The following is a 21,292-nucleotide window of genomic DNA, read 5'->3' as shown; positions in this document are numbered from 1 at the left end:
GGCTCTTGTAACTTCAATCCACTTTAGGAACCAACAAATAGGGGCTGTATCACTTTGCAATTTATAAGGACTGGTACAAATTAGTTTTTAACTAAATTCAAGGATCAACTTATCTGTTCAACTTTATTCTGTGTGTGTGAAATTAAGTCAATTATGAGTGATGCATTAATGGTCTCTTTCATATCATTCATTAAAATCACCAAAGCAAGAACATTACAAAATGTCATAAAAAACTTTGGAATACTTCTTCCAACACAACAATTAGTGTACACATAAAAGTAACAATTTTTCTTAATATACATGAAAATGACAAAAAAATAATCAGCTTATAATAAGATACAGAGGTAGTGTAGTGTCTTATGATTATTGAAATATATCAATCAGTCACTAAAACAAAATATTCATTGGTAATGTCAACTTCTTATTACAACATTCCCATGAAGAGTTAAAATTCAAAAGGAATAACAAACAAGTATAGCTTGCCTGCACCTAGCCTTAGCTTGATCAAGCCTCTCATTCAAAGTATCTTCCTTAACAGAAGCTTTCACCATAGCCAAATCCATTTCCATCAACCTCAAAACTCTAAAGAGTTCAACAACCATTCTCTCCTCAACTTTTCCTTCATCTCTCAAAATTTCTGCTTCTTCTCTTGCTCTTTCAGCAACAATTTCACCAACTTTTGCCAACAGTTCTGTTGAACCATATTCCTTCTTCATAAGTTCCTCCAACTTCTCCAAAAAATCAGCTACCACATACCCTACTGGCTTCTCAAGGTTAATCTCTTTTGTCCTTTTCCAACCTATTTCAAAATTTGGTGGCTCGGCATTTGCAAGGTCGGTTTTCGGCCTTCTTTGTCTGATTATCTCTGATCTTCTTCTTTTCTCTATAGGAAATGTTTCTGGACTGTTCATTGTAGTGTTTGTAGGGTCTGGTGTGGGAAATTCTTGCTCAGAAGATGTGGAATTTAATGGAGTAGTGCATTTTATGAAAAAGTGCTTTTTGGTTTTGTTGTTGTGAGTTGAAAGGTGTGAAGATGTGTTGGTTTGAAAGAGATTGTGTAGATGATGAGGTGTAGGATATGTGAGGAATGTTGAAGCCATGGTTGCTAGTTTGGAAGCATTAGCAAAGTGAATGAAGGATAAGGCTTTTTCGTTTTATGGTTGATTTGGTAATATGCATTAGGTCTCTCTCACTTTTCATCATAAACATAAGCGAGACAAATAAAGTTGATGTATCTGATCTAAAATTTGAGTCAAATATATCAATTTTTTTATTTATTTTTGTTTATATTTTCTTACAAAAAGTAATTAATCTAAATGATACTTAAATGTTGTAAATAAAGAGTTGGGTGAATGGTAACTTGGTAAGAGTTTGACTTTTTAACTGAGAGGTTTAAATTTCTTTGGGGATTATACAATGTTCATTAGTCACACAATTTGGTCACAAGTTTAATCTTTGATTGATGTGTATGAAAAAACATATATTGGGGGATGTCAATCCCTTGAATGATATCTTAAAAAAATAGTCTTTGCAGTTGTACACAGGGATATATTAGTTTACCCAAAAGAAAAATTATTAATGTCAATTTAATTAATAAAAGTCTCTATTTCTCAATTTTCTTTATATCCAGTGAGCAAAAAGTATCCCAAAATATCTGGTGAGAAACAATTCACTAGTTCAAGTTTGTGTCGGTCTTTTATAATGTCTCCTACCGTTGGAGACCTATTCAAGTCTCCTACCGGAAACGGCGCCAGAGTTCCTAGAGACCCAAGTTCTCTAACTTATCAATGTCATATTGTTTGTTTTAACAACAAAAAAGTACATTTTGATATACATCATTTATTCAATAAACTTAAAAGGTAAAAAATTGCATATAATGAGATGAAGGGAATATTATTTTTTGTCCAATAATAAATAGGTTGCGATAAAATTCTAAAGGATCAAATTGAATGTTCAATGATTTATCATATCTCTATTGTTTATGTCCCAGAAGAAGATGGAAGAAAATATTATCCCAAAATGGGTGTACAAATATCATTTTTATTCAAGATATTATATAACAAAATTTATACAGCATTTAGTTATTTTTTGTTTAAGAAATTGAGATATTTCTACCAGTACCTTCTTCATTTTCAAGACAATGACGACAGCCCCCAATATAATAATTCATCAATAGCCAAAGCCATTCCCAACTCATTATGATAGAAACAAATATCCTTCTCAACCTTGGTATATATTGCGTCCAAAAAAAAAAAATTACTATATATTTTACCAAAACAAGTCACCGAAATTGTCAAAATGATATCCCTTTCGGTGCTTAATTACATGGTCGGAAAATATTTTGCAATTTTCGCTCAAGGGAACAAAATTTCCTGTTACAATGGGAGCCTTGACGTCTGCCATGCTCGAAAAACACTCAACAAGGACTTGTATCCTCTATACATTAATATATGTATATAACCTATGTAATTCAAAATCAATTGACTATATATTTGTACAACAAAAATGGCAGAAGAACCTTAAAGTTGATTCCGCAATTGCATTAATAAGCCCTGCATAGCTTCTATCTTTTGACTCAGTTTGACGATGGTAAGGTGTTGGGAGGAAGAAGAATCTGAAGTACCAATGTCATTGATTAAATCATTAATTTTAGCCTGCGAATCCACAATTGCTTCATCAAGCAAAGCTAATGTCTGTTCCGGAGTTTTGTTTGGTTCTTCGCTTATCAGGTTTGGTAATGGAGAAAGTCCTCTACTACCAATACTACCGTCTCTACTAACCTTTTCACCAGAGAACATCTTATCAATGCCTTCGCTTCCTGTAAATCACGGGGCCATTATTAGATGATGATGACAACAGTTGACAAAAGGGATAACAAGAGTGCATTAGCATGACATTTCCAGTTCCAGAGAATTAGAATTTATTTATACCGCTGTATTAGGTTATATTGGGCCTAACTCATATTCTTATAAAACCGGGTCGTTTCCAATACACCCCTTCACGCCCAACATTATTGAGCTTGGTGAGTGTATATAAATGGTGGGCAGCCCAATCAATAGGCTCTGATACCATATTAGGTTTTTATATTGGGTCTAACTTGTCCTTACAAAACCAGTTTGCAAGGTGAAGGGTGCCTCTCTTTATAAACTCTTATCAGGCCTTATATATTTTCTATGTGGGACTTGGTTTTTCCTAACACATTGCAAGGTGCTTGTTATCTATGAATTCAAGAGTAAATTCAGCATAGCCAATACAAGGTTTATACTGCTAATTTGAAGTATTATTATATGGCATCCAGCTGAGTTACTTATCAATTTTACAGTTACTTGGACTCTAGATACCTTGTTTTGAAGCAATATCCATTTCCTATAGCTTTGATTTTTGAAAGAGAAAAAAAAAACTAATAAAATCCTAGCGGCTAGTGATTAGTCTTGTGCACCTCTCTTTGATCTATATGCTACCACAAGTCAAGAATGCTAGACCTCATAAAATCCATCTTCTGTCCTATGATCTAAAGATAAAACAGCTATCACTTCCCAACTTTAAGGTAAGGCAATAGGTTCTACCAATTTTACGTAAACAAATAATTCAATGAATAAGAAACTTTGGAAACATACCTAGGTTACCTAGTTGATCTATTACAGACTGACCAACAGAGCCTTCTAACTTAAGCAACCGTATAATTCCAGCAGTTATCCGGCCAATTGAATCAATTTCAGATTTACACAAAAAAGTAAGATGCTGAAGCTCATCCTTTGTTACAACTGCCTCCACCTGCAAGGTAAAATCAACATTACACACAGCCATCTAATAAAAGAGAGACAACCCATACTTAAATCCATAATTCTCATTACCGGCTGTTGTACAGAAAATTTTAGATTTTCCACTTCCCAGTTAGTTGTTTCATCATCAACATCCTCCTCACATAATATCAAGCGAACTTCAAGACCAACTCCTCCAACTGCATCAGTAAATTCCTTAACCCCATTGCCTATTACCAGTGATGACGGAATGTTTTTTTGGAAACGAGGCTTCAGGATTTTTAGCCCTTGAACTCCAACCTGCATGTTCAGGCTCAGTATGTAAGATCGTATGATAGGTGTAGGACATATATTAAAATACAGACAACAGAAATGAGATGATAGAATAAGGAAAACCTTAAATAAGGATATTTAGTATTAACATGTTCAACCCAAGAGCAAATAAATCAGATATAATCCATAATAGATTACATTTAACATTTTCAGAGATATATAACAAATGTATTTTGATCATTATGCACAGTCATAAAGAATAATCATATAATTCATTTAAAATGTGACAATAAAATCTTCTAGCCTCATGTTTATCCATTCAATCCATGTAAGAAAACTTTCTCTTCTGACTTTGACAACTATGAATAAGCAGCACCAAACTGCAAATTCTTGTCAGTCAAAGGTTGTGTACAGGCGAGCTCTTAGATACTTAATTGAAAAGTGGACCACCTTAAAACTGTAATACCAATTTTGTTGACGAGAGAATTCGTCTATGCTTTCGACCATTCTCCAAAGATCTGATCTAAAAAACTGGGTTCCCCGTTTGGTGCTTTCATGCGGGACTAATCATAGACTTATAGTCCATGTGCATGTATTTTATACAAATTATGATAACTGGATTCTAAAGCTAACAAAATCCAAATAGATGTATTATTAATTATAAACTGTAAAGGAAAAAAATTAATTAGGAAAGGTAGTTCAGAAAAGAGAGTGTACTGAAAACTTATGAATTTACTTGAGACTGAATATATAGTCTATATTATGTAAGGGAAATGTACAAATATATAGCCACATGAATCTCTTAATCAATCCCAAGAATTAGGGAAAGAGACCACTGAGAAATGAAAGCTAAATAAATATAATCAATGCATAATAACACACTATCATAAACCGTTACCAATCATATTTATAATATTTCAATAAACTTCAAGCATGAGAAGTAAGCTTTAAAACTTCAAGCATGAGAAATTCAAAAAAAAAAAAAACTTCAAGCATGAGAAGTAAGCTTTAAAGGTTATTTTATTAAAAGAAAGAGACTATATATGTTCGCAAGCAGAGGTTGGTTATTTTTCAGTTATCATAAATGAATTGTTTCTTTCGTCAAAAAAAATAAATAAATGAATTGTTTCTCTACAAATATGGCATTTTGTGTTTTGCTATTCCTGCCGATATAATGCATGATGTCGGGCTTTTTTTTTTTCCCGGAATAGTTAATCTTGTTACTTTTCTATTATAGTGTAACACAACATAATTTCAATCTTGAAAGCAGATAGTAAATGTTTGATTCTGCAGTAGTTTGGAACATAAATTTAGAAAAAATCAGAAAGAAGCATTAATTTACCTTAACCAGTTCTACTGGATGATGCCGTATTCTATGTATTTGTCCTTTTTCACCGGTAACATTATTCGGGCTACCTTTTGCATTTACTTGTAAACTATGGAAAGATGTGTGCCAACATCTCTCTTCTCTTCCTTCATCTTCGTGATTGGAGAACCACCACTTTTCAGCCGTATCCTCTGCACCTTCGAGAGCAAATAACCAGTCTCTCAATTCTATAGTTACATCCACATCATCTGGCTTCTTCAATTGGGGAAAACCTGTTTCTTTCCCATCGCCCGTGCTTTCAACTGGTAAGAAGTTATTCACAAAGAAAACTGAATTTAAACTAAGTATATGAAGATATGGACATATGAACATAAGGAATATGAACTTAGAATAAATATATTATGTATTGATCAAATTGATCAACCAAGGAAAATCAGGTGACATTGTTACATACCATTTTCTGAATTATCAACAATCAGAGGATTTGACTTGAAAAGTTTTGACAATGGTCCCTTTTGTAAGTTTTCCAACCCTTTACAAAGACCCTTCCCAGGAGCACCATCAGGCTCAAGTATTCCAAATCTATGCAGTAGGACTTCAGTATAGTTCATTCCCCCACCAAGACGAACACCAGATACAAAAGCTGAGACATTCAAACTATGAGACTCCGGGTCTTGTTCGTGTAATGGTATGACATGAACCGTGCTTATGTCCAGAAAAGGGAAAGAACGTGCATTTCTATCCACAAGATGTCTCTCGTTCTTATGCACCCAGAATACAGCTCTGAGATGAGGATATCCATTATCACTCGGTGAAGGAGCATTTATGCTAGAACTCAAAGATTCACATGCCAACTTCCCCTCAGCATCCACACAACTTATCTCAACACTCTCCCAGCGTAGAGAAGATGAAACAACAATAGCCCCGCCAAGGGTTCTGTGAGTGGCACTGGTAAACAGATCATCTCCAACAAATTGCACTAATGGCAGTCCCTCAACGTTCATTGATGAAGACTCCAGGAATCGAAGTTGGAGGTCTTTCACTGCTAAACTCACAGCAGTGTCGCTTGGAACCTTGTCCATAAGCTTTCCGCTGAAAGATTTGTCCCCAATGTCCTCCAGTTGTTTTCTTTTTCCAGCAATTGACATCATTTCACTAACTTTTCCAAAATAACCGTAGAGATCTAGTACGAAAAATAATTGCTCAACAGAAGTGTTGGACACATACTGTTCGCAAGCAACTCCAACCCTGACAATACCCCCTGGAGGAGGAATTTTTAACAACGGGCTTCCATCGACTGTTGCCATGGCTACTTCAATGCAAGCTTCTGTCAGATCAACACATCTCCACAATCCTGCAGTCTGACGTCCAGTTGTACCCGTGCATGCTTCCAGAGACAATGTAAGCTGGGATGCTCTGACAGTCCATTTCTTCTGGGTAGCATCAACTGGTTGACCTTCCCAAAGACAGAAGCAAGCAGGATCCTTGTCAAGGTTCAGTATTCTTAGTTTCAGTGAAGGTGAATCTAAAAATGAAAGGTTTTCAATATGAAGCCTTGCTCCAGTAAAGGAGGTATTGGTTGTATTGTCCATGACACTTCTAGAAATTTCCAATTTGTCCTTGTCAAAAGGAACTGTAAGATCCAGTCCCTTGAGAGTAAAAATAAAAGATTTCACTGAGAAGTCCGGTAAAATGTCACCAGGACTGACAACAATACCGTCAGCTAAAAAAGAGGATATCCTCAGGCATGACTCTTCTTGGAGATGAATCTGGAAGAAGAAAAAAAGCTTCAAATAATATGATTGAGAAAAATAAATAAAAATGGTGCATTATAATTCCATAACAGAGCATTTATTCTAAAAACCTGCACATACCATAAGAGGCTGGCAGTCAATAACAGTTTGGGAAGCAAAGAATGGTGGAAGTGGAGAAGGTATGATCTGGAGAGCATGGAGGCATATTAGTGGGGTACCCTCGGTCAACTGCCATTGGTGTTCTCCTAGAGGATATATTGGAGGGCAAAAACTTCTAGCTGTCAAAAGTAAACAAATAATTAACAAATGATACATCTGGTAAAAAAGGAAAATAACAATACATCAAAATTGCTCAAGTGCGTTAATAACTTAATACCAAATCTTGGCACATGAAAAGCCTCTCCCGTGACAGCTTGCATTGATGGTTGCACTAAAGTACATGGAGGGGAAGAAAAGGTGTCCCTGCATTCCAATAAACGGAAACTATAATTTAGTTTCATTGAAGTACTGGAAGAAGATTGTGTCATTTCAATTATCAAGAGCCACCAAAATGATTAATTATTTAAGGATATTAATACTAAAGAATATAAGCAATTCATGTTCTTTTCCTTCCCCCCTTTTCAATTGCATTAGTTTCTCCCATTCCAGTCCAGAATATCTAACTAAAACAGCAGTGGTTCATAACCTATTACCAATATATTCAGATTAGTTGTCTACCGGTTTCCATCAAACCCTATGAGCACAGAATACATTGACACAAACTTGGCTCCTGTTTTCCATATACACTGACATAAACACCCACGACCATGCGTACACACACAGCTCACTTAATTTTTTTGATAGTTGTTGTTCAAAATGAGCTGAAAGATACAAACCTCAAAAATAATCCACCAATTGTAATCTTGGTCAAGTTCTTGTCGTTATCCACTTCAGAAAGACTGGCCTACAAGGATAGTCAATCAAACACTGAGTCTACTGCCACTAAAAGCCTGATTATTAAAAGAAGAAAACATATCATGCAAAAAAATGTATTGACAGTAGTGTCGCCAAGAACAGTATTGGCTTAAGTTTGGCTTAAAATACATCCAGTTCTATAAGGTTAAGGTAGTGTCACCAACAGTATTGAGAGTAGTATGGACAAGTACCCAAGAAAGATGAAGGAAAGAATGAGTGCAAGAATTTATGATGTCAACAGAGAAAATATCAAAAAACTTACCCTAGAGAAGAAGAGGGACTGCATCAAAAACTCAAGCTGGAATTCTGCAAGTTAATGTCAATTGTTGGATCATTTTTCAGGTGAGTTTATACATAACACTAGTATCCCTACGATATTCAATAATAATTGAAGGAGATAAAGATCAACATAAAAAGAATTATGCACAGGCCAAAGACAAACCAGCATCTTTAATGCAAAGAAATATATGATCTACAACAATTGAAACGAGAGAGCATCCGGCTGCTTCAGTGGAGCGCTGTTACAATTCAATTACAGAGGGACTCAGAAAAAACCATAACGAAGCAACAGCAACAACAAGATTTTGTACAAAAAAGGTAAATACTATTGAGACTTAGTCTTCTCAAAGGAAATAAAATGTTAAGACAATAACAAACCTTCTGAGCCTTTGAATCAATGTCACCCCTGTTTAGACAAACATATACTCCGGTCATGAAGCGTAGAAGTGCACGAAGTCCTGCTCACATATGCTGTATTAACCCCGTGCTATATCCAGGCATTGTATCAAATTCAATATTGATACAGTAAAAAAATTGAGCACTTTTACGTACCTGGTTCACTTAACGCAGGGCAAACAGCTTCATTGATGTGCAACTGAACCTCAAGTCCAAGTGGACTGTTCAATTCAGTTCTCTGAATTGTGATCTGGTAATCATACACATCCAACCTATATTTCATGACTCCTGACATTCTATAATAAAAAGAATATTTATAAAATAACTTGGAGGAACTGCAATTATTACATATGCTTCTCCTGATATTCCTTCTATAAAACGCTCTCCTCCAAAGAATACTCTCTTTGCGCCATCATCATCCCTCTGGTTTGATCCCTCTTCCACATCTGCGAACATGTCTGGATGCGGCAAAAGATCAATGGACAAAGATTGCCATTCCAGTTTCTGGACAGGACAAAAAAGTGAGAACTAATAGATGGTAAAGCAAAAAGAAAGACATTATCCTCATCACCGAGAACAGAATATTTTTTTATTATAAAAACTTGCAAGAAAAGGAGAGAAATAATACATAAGAGCAATTTACACCTACATACTAAAACTAGGGAAGAGGGATATATTACTTTGAAGACATATATGTACTTTTTGTTACTGGAGAACTCCCGTGCTTCCTTAAGATTTACAACCTGTTAAAAAAAATCAGTAAAATGCTACACCAATCAAGATTCAGAAAATGATTGAACCGAGTTTCAAAATTAATTACCTGCCAATTTTCGTTTGTGGTATACAGCATAAGGTTGCGTATGGTCATAGATGCCATAGGCGGTGCCCTGCAGCCAGAGATAATTAATGGAGATTCTTATATATAAAATTCAAGATAAAACTTATAGCATATCTTTGAGCTAAAACCAAAGTAAAACTCATCAGTCATCACTCCTCGTATTTATGCTTAAAGTTACCCTACAGAATTAACTATTGTATTTTTTATTCCATTACAATTTACAAGTTGTAGTTAGATACTGCAACTCAAGCAGAGAATAATATACTAAAATCAAATTCAATTTGTGGAGATTCATAATACTTGGCAGTGTTGGTAAAGCATTAAAAAAATTGAAGAAATCAAATTTAGGAGTGCTGGTGATAGATGTAGAGAAATTGAAAATTGCATAAAATCCATAATTTTGTAATCCATTATAGGCTTAAATATTTTTTAGTCCCTCAAGTAAGTAATCAATGTTTTTGGTCCCTTGAAATAAATTGCCACCTTTTGGTTTCTCTTTTCTGAAAATGATCACAATTTGCTCCTCTCTGTCAAAAAAAGAGGAACTAAAGGCTGACCAAAAGAGTACAGAGAGAAACCAATTGTAATTATTTTCAGAAAAGAAGTGCCAAAAGCTGACAAATTTCTTTTTTTTTTTGACGGACCGAGTGTAATAATACTTTATTTTACTTTGGAGGACTAAAAGTATATTTAATTAAATCTTCATTATCCACAATAGAATAGTACACAACTCTGTATTTAAAGAATACAGAGAAAAGGAACAGTTATCAACTACTTATAAACAGCTCTAACAGAATGCATACAGCTGCCACAATTAACTGGAAAACTAAACATGTGCTATCACATATGATACACAACCATACAAAAGTTCTATCAGCTGATAACAGGAACTTACCATGTTGCTCCCGCTTGTCGACGAGAACCACCGCGAGTTTCTAGCAATAGATTAACTGTTTGAATTTGTATAGTCATGCCATCTGCAATCTAATGATAGCCCACAATCAGTATGATCAAATCAAATAGCATCCAAAAACGATATTTGTGTTTGTGGACAAGTGATTGGCATTTGCTAGGAACTACCTAATCTAAATGAAATGAATGAGTTAGGCTGAAAGGCATTGCAGCAAACCATATTTCCACTAGGAATGAACTAACCTTTACCCTGTTTGTCCCTTCCTTTATTAAATATAAGCATTTTCTATCTTAGTAATTAATTTGAGTGAGGTTTTATCTTTTAATTGAAAGGACACGAAAAGGGATGTGCAACGGAGACGTGTGATCAGTGCTGTCGATGGCAGATGGCGAGCCATGGAAGAGAGCCAAAAACCCGCCATACCGGTCAACATGTGGCGCCGCCATCCTTCACAAAATTGGCCATGGCAAAAAGCCAAAAACCCGCCACTGATATCCGCCATGACCGATATTTGACAACACTGCATGTGATTTGTTTCCCTATTGAGATTTGTAAAAACAACTGATTAACTGAATGATTTGATTGGATTCTTAAAAAAAATTAATGATTTGATTTACAAAAGTGCATAGTAGTATATTACTATTAGTATTACATCCTATATACAAGGCAACATAGGATAAAAACTTAACTACGTGTAACAATGTTGATAACAGGGTTCGTAACTGTAACTAACTCACCAATTTACCAACTAATAGAAGTTATTAACTAACTATCCTACGGTTCCTGTTCACTTAATCCTTATCATCCTGTTCCACTCGATATTTGTTAAAGATCCAGTAACCTCTGCCTACGGTCAAAAATTAATCTTTGCCTACACCTTTATCTATGTCACTTAGAACATAACCATTCAAATCCCCAAACCACGTCCCCATTTCCCAGTGTTTAAAACTAACTACAAAAAAAAAAACCATGGCAGGTATTATTAGAATATCACACTTTATCATTCATCATGCATATAAAAACTGTCTTAAAAAATATCAGATTCAAACTGAAACCTTATCAGCAAAACCATAACCGCTACCCTTGGCAGGCGCAGCCGAAGAGGTGGAACTGCACATAAACAGAAGAATACAACCAAGAAAATCAATAAATCAATAGCAAAAGCAAAAGGATTGACATATTTGGTTTGATTAATTTGAGCTTACAAAGTGGCATAAACACTTAAGAGACTTTTTAGGAGAGCTTATAAAACATCATATAACATGTCCATAAACAGCTTATGACTTTTATAAGCTCTCCAAAATAGCTCATGAAAACAACTTATAGCTTATATGAAAACAGTTTGACATTATTTTATCATTTTTCATTGAAATAGCTTAAACATAAGCACTTATATGGTCAGCACTTATGCTATAAGCAGTAAATTAAATTTTATCCAGACAGAGTCATAAGTTATACAAAAGCATTTATATGATAAGCACTTGTACTATAAACACATAATTAAGTTGTTTATAGAAACATAGTCATAAAATATAGTACATTATATGATAAGCATTTGTATTATAACCTCATAATTAAGTTGTTCATCCAAACAGTTTCATACCTTATACATAATCACTTAATTAAGCTATTTATCCAAATACAACTAGAGTATCATTCCAAAGCCAAATTTTGTTTCACATTTACCTGTTCGAAGTTGAAGATGCATCAAAATCAGAATTCTCCTCAAGAACAAGATCAAGTTTATCAATTTGCACAACAATCGGTTCCGTTTGCACATTACTCACTGACGGAAGCTACACAAAATCAAAATTCACAATCAATCAACAACACAACAAAAGCGCTTAAAAAAAAAAAAAAAAAGCTATCAGCTAAGTAACTCAAACTCAAAAACTCAACCGTTATCTCAAGTTTTCCAACTTTCGCAGATGCAACATTCAACGCCGCTGGTAATCCAACACTGGAATGCAAAGCATCACCGTCGATATCTGAAAACAAATCGAATCGTAACTAACTCAAATCTGAATTTCAATTTAGATTTGAACATTTCTACAAACCACTGACACACGACACTAACACTTTGACACCGGTTCTAATTTATAAAATTTGCGTAATTGAATGTAATCAGATGTGTCAGTGTTTGACACTGACACCCCGGATACGTCTTTAATCAGAAGTGTCAGTGTTATGGAAGAAGGTTTACCTAAATTGGAAAGGTGAACGGTGTGGCCATGCAATTTGAATTGATCTCTAGTGAAAGATTTGAGCCAATATTTGAGAGTGTATTCGAGAGCCCGACCCAGTATCGATTCCATTGCCTGAGATCACAGGTTTGGATCGATGAATTCGGGTCGGGTTTAGTTTAGATTTGTGAAGTGTTGAAGATGAAATGAATGAATGGAAGCTTTTTTGTTTCTAGTTTTGTTTTATGTCTATGTTGTGTCAATAATCACGACTGAGTTGAGTGTGAGAGGAAAATGGAATCTCGATTGCGGCGAGGACACTTTTGGCACGTGCTTGACAGCATTGGGATGGTTGGTTGGATCTCTATGTGCTGCACTGCGTACTAGAGTAGTAGTTTACGACTACTGCTACTTTTTCTTGTGAATGAGTGTGTAATAATTTTGCAATACAGTACGGTATTTATTTTTTGAGTAGTGATATATGTACAACTATTTTGGACAACTTTAATGACAACTTTTATTTTCTCTCTTTTCATCCTTTATATCTAATCTTAGCAAACATGCTTACCCTAATTCCCTAACCCTAATCCTAATTTTTTGGCTCCAAATCATTTCAGCCATTAGATTAATCTATGTTGCTTAATTCAAATAATAATTTCCCTAATTCCAATACCGGCATATTCCCAACAAAGCACTCCATCGTCTTCTAACATTGGAAAAAGAAAGCATGGGTATTGGTAACATGTCTAGAACTGCACTTTTCCATCAAACCCTCTCCCTCTCCCTCTCAAACCTTCATCCTTCCTTCTTCTTCTTCTTCAAAAAACAAATTCTTCATCCTTCTTTACTGTAATTTTTTCCCCTTCTCAATTTCCCAATCCACCTTTCCTTCCCATCTACTCTCTTTGAACCCCATATGCACTCTTCATTCCCCAAAATGTCATCGTTTCCAAACCTTCTCCCGTCAATCTCCAGAAACTTCCTCAGCTAGCAGGAAGAACTCTTATATTCATCCTTTATTTCACTTCTCTCATTGATACGCTCTTTCTTCTCTCCGCCTTCTCTCCCTCGCCGCCTTCTCTGTTTTCGCCGTCTTTTCCTTGCAGTACTTTTCCATCTTATTTTCTCTTTTTCTTCTCCTTCATCCTTCCACACTATTTTTCTACAGTTTCTTCTCAACGTTGCATTGAGTTTTGATATGGAAAAGGTTCCTTTTTAAGGCCGCTGAAGAAGATCAGGAATCTGCAGAGAGGTATTATTCTTACAATCACCCTTCCAATTAGGTTTTCTTTTTATTGAATTTTAAATTCGTGTTTCTTTTAAATCATAAATTTGTAATTAAAATATCTTCTATTTGTGACCCAGAATTGAAATCGTCCTACCTAGCCGTCTTGAAATCGCGTCACCGAAGAGAAGAACGACCATCAGAAATGGGTTGTATCGTGATTAGCTCATAAAGAACATGTAACTCAGAAATTAATCTGGAAGGAGAATTATAATGGTATGGCGGCACTACGGCGGAGTGTAGGAACTGTGTGCCTTCAAAGCCGCGGAGCGGTGGATCAAGGTGACAACTTTTTTTTTTCTGGAGTGAAAACTGCAACGTGTTTTCTGTTATTTAATTTTTAATTTTAAAAATATTTATTTTAAACTCTTAATCTGAGCCATTGAAAATTTATTTGCTAGATGTCAAAAAATTGTTAGAACAATCGAGCATTACATTGTTCATTGAATGTTTTAAATTTTTAGACTATATAGATGTTGTGGATTCGTGGTTTGTTTCTGCAAATAGATGTTGTTGGTGGTTTTTTTAGCTCTTAACTCAATCTTAAATCTTTAATGACTGTTTTCACTCCGGCTATCAAGTAAAACGCTTTCAATTTGCTGAAGCAATTGGATCATGTTGAATACATTTTCCTAAAATCTTCCTTGCTTTGGATCGAATAGCTTCTTACGAAAGACTTTTCCAAAAGGACTAAACATTTTTACAACACCGCATATTCTATTCCAAAGCTATTAAGGTTTGCAATTGCAGCAAAAATTCAGCATTATCCTCCAGTCGATTGAGAATTGATCAGTTTGTATCAATATTAGGGATGATATCAGAATTATATGAATCTTTCATATGAGTAAGCAAATGCATGTTTATTTTATTCAATTTTTGTAGTATTCAAAGATAAACCCAAGGTTTAGAAGGTTTCTTTTACTTAAGCTATCAATGATGATTTTCCTAACGTTTTTATTTTTGGTTTTGAATTTTGAAAAAGCTACGGCTCTAAGATGCTTCTGGGGTTCGATTTGAAGAAAGGAAGATTAAGGGGAAGTTTTTTTTTTTCTCTTTTCTTTGTTGTGCGACTCTTGCTTTATATTTATTTATTTTTGGTTTCGTTGGAAACTTATTTTGACAATAACATCTACAACATATAGGTAGAAGGATCACAATAACATCTACTATATATAGGTACTATAATTCTTGCTCTTTAAGATCATTCTATTGGTTTGTCTTGAACATGAATTTGAGCTATATCTGCTTTGAGGTGTTGGGTTGCTAATGCTTAATGTTTATATGTAAAATAAATTTTACAAGAGGACTTTTAGTTTCATATTATGGTTTTTTGATAATGTTGGCCGAGTAAAAGAGCATTTCCTTTAATGAGACCTTTGCAAGTTCAGTTTTTTTCCTTTTTCTTTTTTAAACTTAGTTCTGGGTTACGCTGATAAGAGTTTCATTTGGTCTATATGACTTGATTCTTGATTTTTTTTGTGTAGGAGGATTTTACTTTTTTCAAAGCATTTGTTATGGCAAATGCAATGCATGACCTACATTTTAGAGTTCAAAAATAAAGTCATATCTAATACATAATATTAAGCAAGAAAATTTTCCAGCCCATAAGCAAGTCTGTCTTCTCTGACATAACCATGTTTAATGCCTATAGATCAGGTTGCTAAGAAATTGTAAGAAAAAATAACAGGTCATTATTGCAATTTTAACAGTTAGAGGATATCAATGACAAAGCAATTAAACCATAATTTAACATATCCAAATTTTTGGTTGTAGGTTCTGTTGCATTCATAGTATTTGAGTTAGCTATATATAATTTTGTGATAGGTGATTTAAAATGGTACTTATAGAACATTGTACCTCCTTTCAGCGTGCTTGGATGTTGTGCCTCCCTGACTTAATAGTTACCAACGTATTCATTTTTTTAAAAAATGTGATGAAATCCTGTTTTGTGCGTATCAGCTGGATATTATCTTAGAATTTTCTGTTTTTTATACGTTTATTGATGGTTTGGTGCAGGCTTGGAAGTTTGTTGTAGATGTTGTTGCCTCTTCTGCTGATTACAGAGGTGCCTTTGCTTATTTGTTTTGTCTGATTTGGCAGTGACTGTTTTTTGAAGTATATTATTTTTGGTGGAGCTGGAGTGAAGGTTTTGTGATTGGAATGTAGTATAGTTTTTGGTATTAATAATTGAAATTAATATTGATGGAGCTGTCATTCAAGAATAGAGGTTGTAATGAAAGAGCTGTCATGAGAAGAAATAAAGTGTTGTTGAGTACACCTATAGGTTGTAGTGTCCTGATTTGAGTAGTTTTAAAAAAAAAATCATCTGACTATATAATGATTTATTATCTGGTTTATTGCTTAAGTTGTGCAAAGTCAAGGGTGCTAGGAATATCCGAATAGTATCCTGTAATAAAATGGTTCACTCAGTACATATGGCTAATGGCTTTTTTTCTTTATGAATGAAAATTAAAGACAAACTTTTTTGTGTATAGCTGTTAGTTAAGTTTCATTCACAATTCCAAAAGCTCTTTTGTTTGATCAATCATATACCTGGAAGATGAAAGTAGTCACAATTCCAACACTTTATGGTTACAAAATCTCACTAACTATATTTCCAATTCCTGACGTTTGATAGTAACATATTTCAACAAAGGATCTTTTTATCTGGGCTTAAAAAATCTGTAACTGATATAGTCATCTTTCTATCATTTGTTTAAGCACACCTGCACAGAGATCATAAGTGTGCAGATCTACAATTATCAATTCCTTAAAAATAAAAGAGTATCATTATTTGTCCCCTGATTAAAATATCTATGGTGAGAATTATTTCATTATTATGCTAAAAACATGCTCCTATTTTACCTAAACATCGTTCAAACAAAAAAAAACTCATGATATAGATTTCAAAAAAAAAAACTCATGATATAGATTTCTTTGTCAAGGATATGGATATTCGTGTAAAGGATGTCTGTCCTTTCAAAAAAAATGTAAAGGATGTTTGTGTTCACCATGGGAGGCTTACTTTGTTTATTAAAAAGATTATTTATTTCATTAAGTGTGTGATCCAATCTAACTGAGAAAACTCATAATTAGTTTGTTGCAGCATTAGAGATAAAAGGTTTTCTTCAATAGTCACAATTTCTTCGTATTTCTATATTTGCTTTCACTCACCCAATTGATTTGTTTTGGTAGCTTCTTGGTGGTTTAATATTCAATATCAGAAGCTTTTAGAAACAGTCATGGCACATGTCTCTGAAATCAACAAGCACGACTTTGAATGGAAGCTGGAGATTTATAATTGTCTAATGGGTGACATGCATATGCTATTATTTGACGCTACTATAATTTTAAAAATTTCTTAATATTCTTATCCAAAAGATAATCTTAACGTCTTATTTCCACTTAAAAATTATAGTACATTGCATAAGTCCACGAGACAGACATCTGTGCTTCTAAGTATTATTGCAAGCTTATTCTTTTTATGAATTTTTTAAACATATTTTTGATATATAGAAGAGAATGTAAGCACCACTTGAAGGCGACACACATAATTGTAAGATACTGGGTTTGAAATCGACTCAATATGTTCAATATGATTGCCAGTTGAGTTAGACTTCTGAATTCCTTCAAATAATGAGGATTTATGTTTATCATATAAACAAGTTTTCAAACTGCAACAAGTATTATACTTCAAGTATACTGAGGTTACCTCTAATACCTATTACGTAAGAATTCCTTTCAAGTGTCAATAGAGACAATTTTCTTTAGACGTTTAATTTGCAATGCATATTAATAGGAGTCAAGGGTAAGCACTTAAACATGTTAGAATATACTATCCGACAACGTCTGTGTTTTCGAAAGGTGGATTATTATTTATGCATGTTAACGCCTTCGCTAATAGCTTACAGTTGCTTACATTTTATGACGGTCCGCAAGTGATTTGGAAGCTAAGTTGGCAAACTTTGTTGTGATCATTCTATCAATACCTAATAGAAACAACAAGGATGTCGAATTGATATCATTAGATGGAAGTTGCAGTAGGATGTGTTTCCAAAATGTATACGTATGTATAATATTTTCCAAGTGCAATTAACCTTATAGACAACGAAATACTTTTATTTAAAAAACCCATTAAGATACAATCGTATTTAATGAGGCGAGACATTGCTTTGTCACAATGTTTCTAATAGTTTCATGTGTGATATTTTAATGAATTAATGTTTTAAACTATATATGACCCGTGCGACAGCGCGGGTAGACAATCTAGTTTGTTCAAAACAATGGAGAGACAAAAAGGAAGAGAGAGAATAAGAATATAATGTGAGTATAAGAGAGAAAGTTGTCAAAAAGTTGTTAAAAAATGGATGTATAAATATCATTTCTCTTATTTTTTTACTTGGCTCAACATTTATTTCAGGAGATATACAAAGTTGTCGGTTTCAATATTTCATTTCATGGATGGTTCATAAGAGTTGATAGCGGAGTGTGTTATTTAAACAATTATTTATGTAATAATTTTTTAGATAATTATATATTTATAAAGATAAAGAAAAATAAGTATTGATAAATAAAAACGTAACGTAAGTTTAAAAGATAAAGTTGTTACAAAAATGGTTGTACATATATCATTTTTTATTTAAGATTAACTATGTCCACTCTATTAGTATAATTCTAAATGATTTAACCATGTGTTGTTGTTATTAAAGATTATTTTCATTACTTAAATTACTCTACTTAATATTACATTCGTCCTTAAATATCTAACCATTTTGATCAAATTACAGGAATTAAGAATTTTTTTAGAGGTGAGAATTAAGAAAGTTGGTAATAATATTAAATTTGTTTGTAATTAATATTATTTATACAATTTTATAATTTAAGTGATAGTTAGTTTATGTTTTCAATATAATATTTATTGTTGATCGAACAAAAAATGTAAAATAAATGAATATATGTTGGTAAAGAAATAATAAAAAAGACGAAATCCTTGTATGATCATTAAAAATAAATAAATAAATATATAAGGATGAAAAGTTGAGAATTCAATCATATAAAGCTCGCCACATGATTTAGATCATCTTCATAGGGAGGGCCATAACTATTTAAGACCCAGTACCTATTAGGTACCCTCAATGGAAAAAATCTTTTTCAGTGTCTTATAAGATCCGGGGTCTTACTTAGACCATCCCCAATGGTGGTGTCTTTACCAATTAAGACACCGTACCTAATAGGTACCCCCATTGGAGAATTTTTTTTTGGGGGTCTCTTAAGACCCGGGGTCTTATTTAAGACCCCCAACTTTAAACTGGATCCGCACGCTTTTAATATTAAAAAATTGAAATGTAGTGATATAAAGTTATTGATAGTTGATTAGTGGGTCCCATTTAAGAACTTTGTGTGAGATCTGGGTTGGAGGGATTGAGTGCTTATTAGGTACTACTATTAAAAAATGATAAAAAAAAGTGATGTGTACGTGTGAGACCCATTTAAGTACCCAAAAATGGGTGTCTCCATTGTGGATGCTCTTAAGACCCCCACTTTTAAGCGGGACCCGCACTCTTTTAATATTAAAAATTGAAATATAATGATATAAAATTATTGATAGTTGATTAGTGGGTCCCATTTAAGAACTTTGTGTGAGATCTGGGTTGGAGTGATTGAGTGCTTATTAGGTACTACTATTAAAAAATTATAAATAAGTGATGTGTACACGTGAGACCCGTTTAAGAACCCAAAAACGAGTGTCTCCATTGTGGATGCTCTTAGATTTGCAAAACGATCCACAAAAGTGATTGGCTTCTTTGTAAATATGTTTGATCTCATAATTTTAACTTATTCAATTATAAAGCTTCATGAAGCGAGAGGAACAAATGAAGGTTGTGAGTCTTCTAAGCAGGGGCGTAGCCCTTCATTGGCAAGGGGTAGCCTTGGCTACCCCAAAAAATATATTAATCGTTAATTGATTGGTATAAATTTATATTTGGCTACCCCAAATAATAAACATTGAGCTACCCCAAGCAAATTCAGTTGTCGAAAACTAGCATAAACAAATTAAATGAACATTGAGTTTCTTGCAAATAACTTATTTGTTTACATTGGAAAACACATTATTAATCAATTTAGTAAACGGTCAATTATGGATAGAATTGGCTTCTTGAAATGCATTTTACCCAACTTTTTTAAATAGCTATTGTCAATTTTTATCCTTTGTTGTTGGTTTAATTTACATTTCATATAAGTAAAAATTATTGTCATTTTTTTCATCTATTGATTAATTTTCGGATTAATTTTTTTTAGTCTTTACAACACTTGCGATTTTTGAGTTATGTTTCTAAGATTTTGTTTGATTTTAGTCCTTAATTTTTCGTTAGAGATTAAATACAAGACTAAAAACACTTTTTTTTTTTGTAAAATTTTAAAAAATTGAGACAAAAATTGAATAAATTATTTTGTAAGGACTAAACCTAAATAATTATAATCTATGGGACTAAAAACATTTTTATCCTTAAATTTAATATATTCTTTTTAAAAACATTTTATTGTTCCTTTATATTTGGCCCCTGCATAAATTTTTTGCTAGCTTCGCCGCTGCTTCTAAGATATGATCATATAAACCAATGAAGAAAGTCTAAAAGCTAAGTCATAGCTAAAGTAGATCATCTTAGGTTGAAAGAGAAACTACTAACATTTTCTCAAAAAAAAAAAAAGTTAAATTATGTGCATTTTAGAGATAACATCATTAAATAGCAAAAAAATTAATATTTTACTTATATTTCCTTCAAAAAAAAAATGTTTTGCATACAATTCATTTAAGAGACTACTATATATATATATCATGTTTTGTTTTTCAATAATATCTTTAATTATTATCTTTTTGATGAATTAATTGCTTTTTATCATTGAAAAAATGTTTATTAGCTTTTTTCCCTTGTTTATAATACTAACAACTCTAAAAGTTTTATATAATAGTAAAAAAAACATATTTTACACACAAAAGTTATACATTCTAACTACGTTAGGCTTTCAAGAGAGGTAAATAAAAAATATAAATACTTATAAAAATCTCCTATGCCTTTCTCTTCGACCTAAATTTTTGATAACAAACAAGAAAGTGAAAAGAGTCCCGTAAGTGTAGTTCAGTTGGTAGTTACTAGAGATAATTTGTGTAGGGGCCGGGGTTTGAACCCCATATTTTTCACTTCTCCACACATAATGTGTGTGAATTTAGCCACTATGTTACTTGATAAAAAAAATTGAAAAGAAAAAGACCACTAAGAAAATAGGAGTAAATAAGTAGGGTTCAAATATTAAATTAAAGATTTGAAG

The 21,292-nt window shown here is 33.3% G+C and overlaps 2 protein-coding genes and 1 long non-coding RNA gene across 4 annotated transcripts; 1 reads left to right on the top strand and 2 right to left on the bottom strand.

Annotated features, from left to right (window-relative positions):
• Window positions 1-267: 267 nt before the first annotated feature.
• Window positions 268-1,225, bottom strand: CRR41 (potassium/sodium hyperpolarization-activated cyclic nucleotide-gated channel protein). The gene has a single exon (XM_085745975.1). The coding sequence runs from the start codon at window positions 1,098-1,100 to the stop codon at window positions 453-455; it is 648 nt and encodes a 215-aa protein (XP_085602101.1). The 5' UTR covers window positions 1,101-1,225; the 3' UTR covers window positions 268-452.
• Window positions 1,226-2,236: 1,011 nt separating this feature from the next.
• Window positions 2,237-12,942, bottom strand: LOC146949997 (uncharacterized). Of its 2 annotated transcripts, none has more exons than XM_085745973.1 (20): window positions 12,699-12,942; window positions 12,395-12,483; window positions 12,182-12,291; window positions 11,551-11,605; window positions 10,478-10,566; window positions 9,565-9,631; window positions 9,425-9,487; window positions 9,093-9,248; window positions 8,901-8,994; window positions 8,727-8,806; window positions 8,512-8,587; window positions 8,332-8,375; window positions 7,991-8,058; window positions 7,492-7,577; window positions 7,236-7,393; window positions 5,816-7,130; window positions 5,377-5,663; window positions 3,855-4,061; window positions 3,618-3,774; window positions 2,237-2,818 (listed from the first exon to the last, which is right to left on the bottom strand). In XM_085745973.1, exons 1-20 carry the CDS (start codon window positions 12,808-12,810, stop codon window positions 2,520-2,522), a joined length of 3,612 nt encoding a protein of 1,203 aa, XP_085602099.1. In that variant the 5' UTR covers window positions 12,811-12,942; the 3' UTR covers window positions 2,237-2,519. The 2 variants fall into 2 exon arrangements, with proteins under 2 accessions (XP_085602099.1, XP_085602100.1); XM_085745974.1 differs by having other exon boundaries at window positions 10,478-10,559.
• A 408-nt stretch (window positions 12,943-13,350) lies between these two features.
• Window positions 13,351-16,397, top strand: LOC146949996 (uncharacterized). The gene is made up of 4 exons (XR_015025459.1): window positions 13,351-13,930; window positions 14,044-14,245; window positions 14,946-15,139; window positions 15,980-16,397. It is a non-coding gene; the product is annotated as an uncharacterized LOC146949996 (long non-coding RNA).
• Window positions 16,398-21,292: the final 4,895 nt, after the last annotated feature.

This window comes from Medicago sativa, chromosome 2 (assembly GCF_051527215.1).
Source record: "Medicago sativa cultivar Bolivia chromosome 2, Bolivia_mono, whole genome shotgun sequence".
In the NCBI taxonomy this organism is placed as follows: domain Eukaryota; kingdom Viridiplantae; phylum Streptophyta; class Magnoliopsida; order Fabales; family Fabaceae; genus Medicago; species Medicago sativa.
Note: the sequence above shows the minus strand (reverse complement) of the source record. Positions and strands in the feature narration are given on the sequence as shown.

Coding starts and splice junctions, on each gene's coding strand:
- CRR41 (XM_085745975.1), bottom strand. CDS start 1,100: ATGGCTTCAACATTCCTCACATATCCTACACCTCATCATCTACACAAT.
- LOC146949997 (XM_085745973.1), bottom strand. CDS start 12,810: ATGGAATCGATACTGGGTCGGGCTCTCGAATACACTCTCAAATATTGG. Junction 12,292..12,394: donor TTGGAAAACTTGAGATAACG/GTTGAGTTTTTG, acceptor GATTTTGTGTAG/CTTCCGTCAGTGAGTAATGT. Junction 7,578..7,990: donor ATTGGTGGATTATTTTTGAG/GTTTGTATCTTT, acceptor ATTGGAATGCAG/GGACACCTTTTCTTCCCCTC.